Raw genomic sequence first — 8,613 nt, 5'->3', positions numbered from 1 at the left:
AAGGGAGACAATTATTATAATCTAATTTTGATAAATTTTTTATAAAGATTTAAAAAAAATCCAAAAAAGCAAAAAAAAAAATATTTTTAATGCATGTCAGTCATTTGCAAACCATTTTATAATTTTGACTATTTTTCTCTTGATGTTTTCTCAAAAACAATAAAAATCCTAAAATATATGTTCGATGCACCTGTGTCATTTTAATATTTTTCAACATCCTTAAAAAAATAAAAAATAAAAAAATAAAAAAGGTATATTCAATGCATTGTGCAATAACTGTATCTACTAAGTGCAAGATACACTTAGTGCACTAATAACTTGCATTGGTTATATAGTCACTGCATTTGACATCATTAAAAAAAAAGGGCAAAGAAAAATAATTGAAGAGGTAGAAAAAAATAATTGAAGGGGGCAAAAGAGAAAATAATTGAGGGGGTGATTATTGAGGATTTAAAAGAGAAAAAAAGGCCTTTCTTTCATTTGCAAAAATGGTCATTCTCTCACCATTTTCAAAAGAAAAGATACATTTTCATAGACACACTAACAAAATAAAATGTGAAAAACTAAGGGACTGACCATTGTGAAAAAAGGAAGAAAATCCAATTAATCCTTATTATTTCATATTTTTCTCCCTCATCACCAATCATCTTTCCCATAATCGACCACTATATCGACGTTGATAATGAGACCACCAACAACAACCATTAGCAGCAGCTACTCTATCTAGCCATTGACAGCTCCTCTACCAATCACCAATACCCCCACTTTAAGAAACCATCAAGAACAAATATAAACACAAAATACACCCACCATAGCAGCTCAACTAAAATCCAAACAAAAAAAAAAAACTAGCTATTTTTTCCTCTACAACGTCAACTATTCATCCCATTTATCTCCCTAACTATTAATATGTGTATGACATCAACAACAACGTCACCTCCTCTCACTCGCCACACCAACAACATTGCCTTAATTTTCTTTCGTTGATGAATAAATTACTCTAGCGAGACCAGACTAATTGAAAACCGACACCAACAACATTTTCCATGACATTTCAACCCATATTATTATTATTATTGATGACAAACCCATTATTATAGCTTCCATCTTCGTGGCCTTCATTAGGAGAACTAGAAAATAACAATGAATAAAAAAAAGAAAATCAGTAGTGAGCAAGAGAGAGCGAGAGATAAAAGGAAAATGATAGAAACTTGAGGGCTACTGATATCTCACTACCTATGACTATAGATGACATTGACAACACTGATATAAAAAGGAGACATAGGCATGCCAGATCTGGTAGGTGATAACCTTCAACAAGCAATGACGTATGGTTCCATGTGCTAGCGTCGGTGGCGACGCATGAATCACATCCATCGATAGTCTTTTGCATCAATTCCAATAGTTCAGTCTCATTCATAGCAGCCTCGACCCAACTTCAGCCACCATGAAAGGTTGATTTCAAATTTAAAACCTTGTTTATAATTTTGTTTTGGTATGTGTTTGATTTTGAAGATTGTGTTGAGATCTTGTGTATTTTTAGAAAATTCTAATATGTTATTATTAATTGATAGATTAATCTGTGAAATATTTAAATTATTTTGGATTGACGCCTGTTGCATGAAAATACTAGTGGTATGAAGTAATCGAGGATTTGTTTTTGTTTATGGTGCAATAAAGATAGAAATCAATACCCCGTGATGAGTTTAGGAGGATTGGGTTGCAACAAGCTTATTCAAGTTGTAATGATTTGATCTTAATGTGAAATTTAATGCCCATTAATTTTTTTTAAATTGTCAATTTTAATGTATTAGACAATTTTAAAATGTGTTTTTTTCTATGGTGATGTTATTTTTAAATTGTGAATTTTAATGTGTGTTGATATATCTTTATGATTTTGTGAAATTTGTATGTGTATGTTTGATTTTTCTTGCATGTTTAATTTTTTTTTATGATACGCTTTTGTGTATAAATGTGTGTTGTGAAAACAAATTATGGTAGAAATATTTTCACATATAAAAAAACAAACCATGAAAAATCTGTGTATATAAAAAATGCAATGTTCTTTTTATTGTCTTTATTTATAAATATATTTGATATTTTTTTTTACCATATTATTTTTATTATTATGAGAGGATTCAGGCTGGATCAACCTGACTTCATATAGGCCTAATGAGTATGAGCGGCACCCTTTAAGAGATGTTATATAAAGTGGGGCAAAACCTATTTCCATCATCCAAACATGTCCAACTCCTTTTTTTAAATCCTATTTAAAAAACATTTTATTATTTATTATTTATATTTAATTTAAGTAGACTTATAATGAGTTGTTGCCATGGATATTAAAAGGAGTAGCGCATCCTCTTAGTTTTTCAAAATAATTAAAAATTTTCTATTTAATATTCACTAATAAAAAAATTGAGAGTATTATTCTCATTTAATATTGACTGATGCTTGAGTGAGAAATATTAAAATTTTGCTTGTAATATTAATCGATGTTATAATTAGGGATGTTATTTTCACTTCAATATCACTAATGCTAGAGTTAGAGATATTAAGCCTTTTCAATATAATGTTTCTCGATACTAGAATTGAAGATTTTATTTTTATTTCAATATTCATTAATGCTTGAGTAAAGAGTATCAAGGTGTCATATGACAAGTGAACCTTATTGAAGCTCATTTCATGAACTTGTCTTAGTACGCCTATGTTTGAACTAGCAACAAGAGCTTAACTCACTGTTGTAAATCCATTTTCACCTTATAAATACACCACCGATAGATTAGGTATAACAGACTATTAACAATTTAAAACAATATTAACATTGTATCTTATCGTAGGTAGGATGCTTTAGGGTGATAACATCTTCTCTCTAGCATAACTAGTTCCTTACCATAGATCTTTATTGACTAGTTAGGGTTCTAGTGATCATAAAATACTAGGTGGCAACTCCTTCATAAAGATTAGACCTTCTCTCTTCTAAAAAATATTAAAAAGACTATTTTTCTCTGGATTTTAAAGAAGATAGCGTCGACCCACCGTGATGTCAGGTGTGACACATTCAATTGAATCTTTTGAAATTGTGTTTTTTTTACTAATTTAATGATGATGTAGCATGTATATTTTCTTTGGCTCTATTTGTGAATGTATTCTAAATTTAGGTTTCAATATGTCTACAAAAAATAATAATTTTAAAGAAATATGAATTAATAATTTTAATCAATTCAATTATAAGCATTTATGATACTACACTACTGACACGAATCAACAAACATCACTAAAGAATCTATTAGAGGTACCAATTGAATGTATTACAAGGTCTGGAACTAATTGCGACGATTCTTGATATTTGGCTTAGTAAGTTGCAAATCTACCACACTAGACTTTGTGTATTATTTATGCTATATTGAAAGTTACAGAATGAATCTCACTACAATTCTAGTTGGGCTTATTTGTGTAAATTGTGTTTCCTTCATTTTTTTAGTGTATTTCTTTATTAGCAATGTTTTCTTATCATTCAAAGACATTGAAGGTAGTTTTTGGGATTATTTTTTATAATGCATAATTTTACACTAATAAGTATATTATTCAATCTAAGCATTGGATCAAGATGAAATAGAAAGGATCAATTTGACCATGAGTTTATGGATCTTTATATCTATGAGATTCACATTAGTTGGTATTAGAATAAGACTTTAAAATCAAGTCATATCCCTTTATCTTTTGGTTTATGCGTTATTTTTTTGTTGTTGTAATTTCTTCTAGAGTTGCAATATAATATATGTGTGTGTGTGTGTGTGTCTAAAAGCTAGGTTATTTTTGATCAGGGTGCTTACAATTTAAAAAAGAAAAAAAGAGATCAAATTCATAAAATCATATTAATATCTTTAAAAAACAAGTCTACATTTAAGCAAGATAATGATTTGAAGTTGAATACTTTTGAAGAGAGTGAGAATGATGTGAATTAGTGAGCATCACCAACAGATCCATTAAATGTACCAATTATGTTTATTTTAAGGTCTAAAACTAAAAGGATCAAAGAGGAACTAATTGGATTAATTCTGGATATTTGGGTTAACAAGATGTAAATATACCAAACTAGATTTTTATGTACTATTTAGGTCATATCATAAGCTACAAGAGGAATCTTGTTGCGATTCTAGTTAAGCTAGAAACTAGACATCTCAATATTCCCATCCATGTATACTAGACATCATAATTCATCTAGATAATAGAGAATGACATGTTTGAAGTTAAGTTAGAAATTGTTGTGTAAGTTTTGCTATTTATTTTATTATGACTTATTTAAAATTATTTTATAAGAGTTTTAAATTGATTTCAACTAATTCTAGAAATTGAATAAATCTTAAATTAATCGGGGAAAGGAAAAAAACTATATTTTGAAAAATAATAATGAAAAAAAATAACAAGCATTTATATTTATTCACCAAAACATCACTAAAAAATATGTTTAAGGAAACTAAGCTAACATTCTCTAACAAATCTAAAAGAGAATGACTTGTCTTTCTTAAGGGGCAAGCCATATAATTAAAATGATAATTGGTTGAGGATGAAATCTGAAGAGCTTTATAAGAGAGAATTCAATGCGAGATTTGAGAATGTGGATGACCAAGCCATTAGTGTTAGACTTCAATGTGGATATTGAACCTAGATAAATCATATTTAACTATATTGGACAAATGGATGACTTAGGAAACTTGATATTTGACAATGCATAAGTGACCATGAAATTCAAAGAAAACATCATTATCTAAAGTCACTTGTCATATAAAAACTAGAGATTTCTTGGTATTAGGAACATGTAGAATGAAAGATAGTTTTATCGATCATTAAGGTGCATGAATTGAAGTATAACTAATGTGTAAGATATTAAGTTTCTTACCATCAACTACTTCAAGTTGTTTGAAACCAGTGTAGGATTCCACACAAGTACATCTAAAGATGTTTAGCGTGACATGATGTATTGCCCTAATATTAGGTTGTTATGATTAACTATAATTTAAAGACAAGTGATTAGCTAAAATGATATCGAGTGAAGGTGAGCGGTTTAAAATTAAAAAGGCAAAAAAGTTTTCTATAAGAAGATAACTAACACCAAAAAATGATAAGAATATGATAAGGCAATATGATTATAGTTACCATTGATTTGACACTAGGTTTAAGTGTCATGCTTGATTGATTCTAAACTTATTCATTTCATTCACTATAATTTCATCTATTTTGACAAGCTTGTTGATTCTATTATGCCCCTTATTAAAAAGATCATTTTGACCAAAGATAAAAAGAAGAGAGTTAAAGTTCTTACCTTTATGAACAATAATGGACTATCTAGCAATGTTGCCTAAAAAGGTCATTAAGTCATCAATATGCATGGATCCCATGAAGAGCACAAAAAAGCATCATTATATAAGAATCATGGATTAGAAAAACTATGAAATTTCAAGAAGGTTATAAGTTCAGACTGAGTTATTAGAATGGTTACTAAGTACTTGAACTCTAATAATAAACCTTTGAAAATATACAAGTTAAAATATGCAAGAGTGAGTAATTTACTAACTGCTACCAATTTATTGATGTATGTTTTAATATATATATATATATATATATATATATATATATATATATATATATATATATATATATAGAGAGAGAGAGAGAGAGAGAGAGAGAGAGAGAATTTAGGTTGTTGAGAGTGAAGCCATATCTTATTCTAGGATTGTTCAAATAGAGTGATAGGTTTTATAATCCATTGCATGATATAATACAATGGTAGACAAAGATGTAATTATAGTTCTTATTATTAATTGATCATATTAAATCAGATGTAAGTAATCTAGGTTTGATATGGTAGTGGACGTGTTCTCATTAGTAAGGAGAATTGGTGTCATGGTTTTGATCCATCAATGAAGCCATACAAACCTTGTTTAATGATAAATGACTAGATTTGAACCTTTCAGAATGAATAGTTTTCATTTTAGAGACATATAATGATGAGCATTCTAAAGTGGCAACAATATGATATTATTGCAATTTGTTAGTCGGTTAATAAAAGAGATGTAAGATGTTGTTCTTGATTGATAAAAGTGCAATAATGATTATTTGAGGAAGTCACAGATGTTATTAAATAAGGCTTTGATACCAAATAAAATCAACGAAAGGAAAAGAAGAAAAGAAAGAAGATAAAAAATAATTTTACAGAATATATTTTCTTGTTGTCATGAGTTTTATATATTTATGATACATTAAGGTATACATATATGTTAACCCTAGTATAGATTATATGTGTTTGATACAAATTAGAGCATTTAAAAAAAAAAAAAATTGAAAAGCATGTCTATATAGTCGTTTGTATGGATATGTAGTCTCTTGGGCTTTCTCATCCATATTCGACTCTAATATTCATGATAATAGGATCAATCTCTAGAGAACACATGGATAGTAAACGTACTTTCATATAGTTTATGTACATTTTATCTTTGTGGTTGGTTATGAGTAAACTAGATTTGATCTAGATGGAATACACCTAGATTGAACAATTGGCTTTAGGATATGTCTGACTAGTTTAGTTTTAATCCTACAGGGGATCATAGCTAACCTTTTACCCGAGGATATTAACTTGCTACACTTTAGACCTAAATTTGAAAATGAATGTTTAGGCTTGTTAGGTAATCGTTACTTTTAAGGATTTAAACCATTTTTTTCAGATCAATAAAAAAATGAATCGTCTAAAAATCCTAAACCTAAAAGAATGTAATTTGTTCTTAGACCCTGGATGCATGAATAAGCTTCATGGCCTAAAAGAATTTTAAGCCTTTCTTTTATGAACCTTACCTCTAATTCTATGACATGAACTATATGGTAAGAGGTATAAATCATGGTTCATCACAAAGATTTTCATAAATCTTTCTATTACTTTCTATTATTTAAAAGTGAATTTAAACAATTATATTACTTAGGATGAAAATTTGAAGATTTTTTTTTAAATTTAGATAAGTGTTTGTTTTTTAGCTAAAATTGAGAAATTCTTATAATTTAGCCATAATAATTGTATTACATGCCTATTCTCTATTTCTCTCTTCCTCTCCCTCTTCTTTCTTTGTCTTTTTGTGCAAGTCAATTATTGCCGAGCTCAGCCCACACATAACCTCAGAAGGAAAGAGGAAACATCCACGTCTAATTAATAATTTACTCTTATATATATATATTATCTTTTGTTCACTCCACAACATATAAGGTAATCAGTTCCCACCCCTTTCCTTTTAAACAAATTCACAAAGATTGTGTCGGTGAATTTGGATTTTCTCTCTTTCTCCCTATCACCCTGTTAGCCAAAAGAAAAGAAAAAAAGAAAAAGAAAAGAAAAATCCTCTCAAAGAATTATTATCAACGTGTATCCTCCCCCAAATGATACCCCTTGTTCTTCTCCAAGAAACCCCTCAAAACATTGCCTCTCTGCTCTCATCCCAATCCCAACGCTTTATTTCTTCCATGAAAATTGTCCAAGAATTCGAACCTTGAATAAGTTTTTTTTTATCGTTTTATATTTTTGAGATGGAAAGTGGAGTAGACAAGGATATGGCAACAAGAAAGAGAGCCGGGATAGAAAGTGAGAGGCAATACAAGGGGATAAGGATGAGGAAGTGGGGAAAATGGGTGGCTGAGATAAGAGAGCCCAACAAAAGGTCGAGGATTTGGCTTGGTTCCTACTCAACACCAGTAGCGGCGGCTCGTGCTTATGACACCGCCGTTTTTTATTTGAGAGGGCCATCGGCGAGGCTCAATTTTCCTGAATTTTTGGCTGGAGAGGGTTTTGGCGGCGGTGGATCATGTGGGGACATGTCAGCTGCTTCTATAAGGAAAAGAGCAACTGAGGTTGGAGCTCATGTTGACGCTATTGAGACAGCGTTAAACCACCACCACCACCACCTTCATCATGATGACCGTCAAAGAAACAGTAATAATAGTAGCAGTAGTAATGATAATAATGAAACGGTCGTTGATAGTAGAGAGTTGAAGCCACGGCCGGTTGACTTGAATAAGGTGCCTGACCCAGAGGATTCCGATGGAGATGAGTGGAAGAGGAGTTAACCACCGGTAGTGGTACGGTGGGAAGGTACTGTAATATGGCTGATCAAAATCATGAAGCCTTGTATGTTTATTAATCAATTTTAAAGTTAGTAGTAGTATTTTACCTACTAGTCAAGTAGTTCATGTTTTCCACTTGTTAAATTTAGCTAGGGTTTTTTAATTGATTAAACCTTCTTCTTCTTCTTCTTCTTCTATTATGGTAACTAAGCAAATTTTGGTAAATGTAAATTACTTGGTTTATGGATCATAATTAAGGATGTTTTATGTTCCAATCATATATATTGTTTTCCCCCTCCTTGGTTTCTACAGTATAAGATAGGCTTGGAACTCTGCTGGACTCTTTCTCCTAGATATTATTGGATTGAAGAACAATCAGTCACCCTTCCTTGTTCTGTATTCATGGGACATGGATGCAACAGAGAGAGAGGGAGGCAGGAGGATTTGCCCGCTTGGCAAATTTTTCTTTTGGGAGAGGAGGGATGTTGAGGTGAGGAGCTGGGGAAC

General features: G+C 30.6%; 1 protein-coding gene across 1 annotated transcript; it reads left to right on the top strand.

The window, feature by feature from the left end:
* The first annotated feature begins 7,240 nt into the window (after positions 1–7,240).
* LOC118047775 (ethylene-responsive transcription factor RAP2-9) lies at positions 7,241–8,292 on the top strand. The gene has a single exon (XM_035057146.2). The coding sequence runs from the start codon at positions 7,573–7,575 to the stop codon at positions 8,107–8,109; it is 537 nt and encodes a 178-aa protein (XP_034913037.1). The 5' UTR covers positions 7,241–7,572; the 3' UTR covers positions 8,110–8,292.
* Positions 8,293–8,613: the final 321 nt, after the last annotated feature.

Source organism: Populus alba, chromosome 7 (genome assembly GCF_005239225.2).
Source record: "Populus alba chromosome 7, ASM523922v2, whole genome shotgun sequence".
NCBI lineage: Eukaryota > Viridiplantae > Streptophyta > Magnoliopsida > Malpighiales > Salicaceae > Populus > Populus alba.
This window is presented reverse-complemented; position numbering and strand designations above follow the sequence as displayed.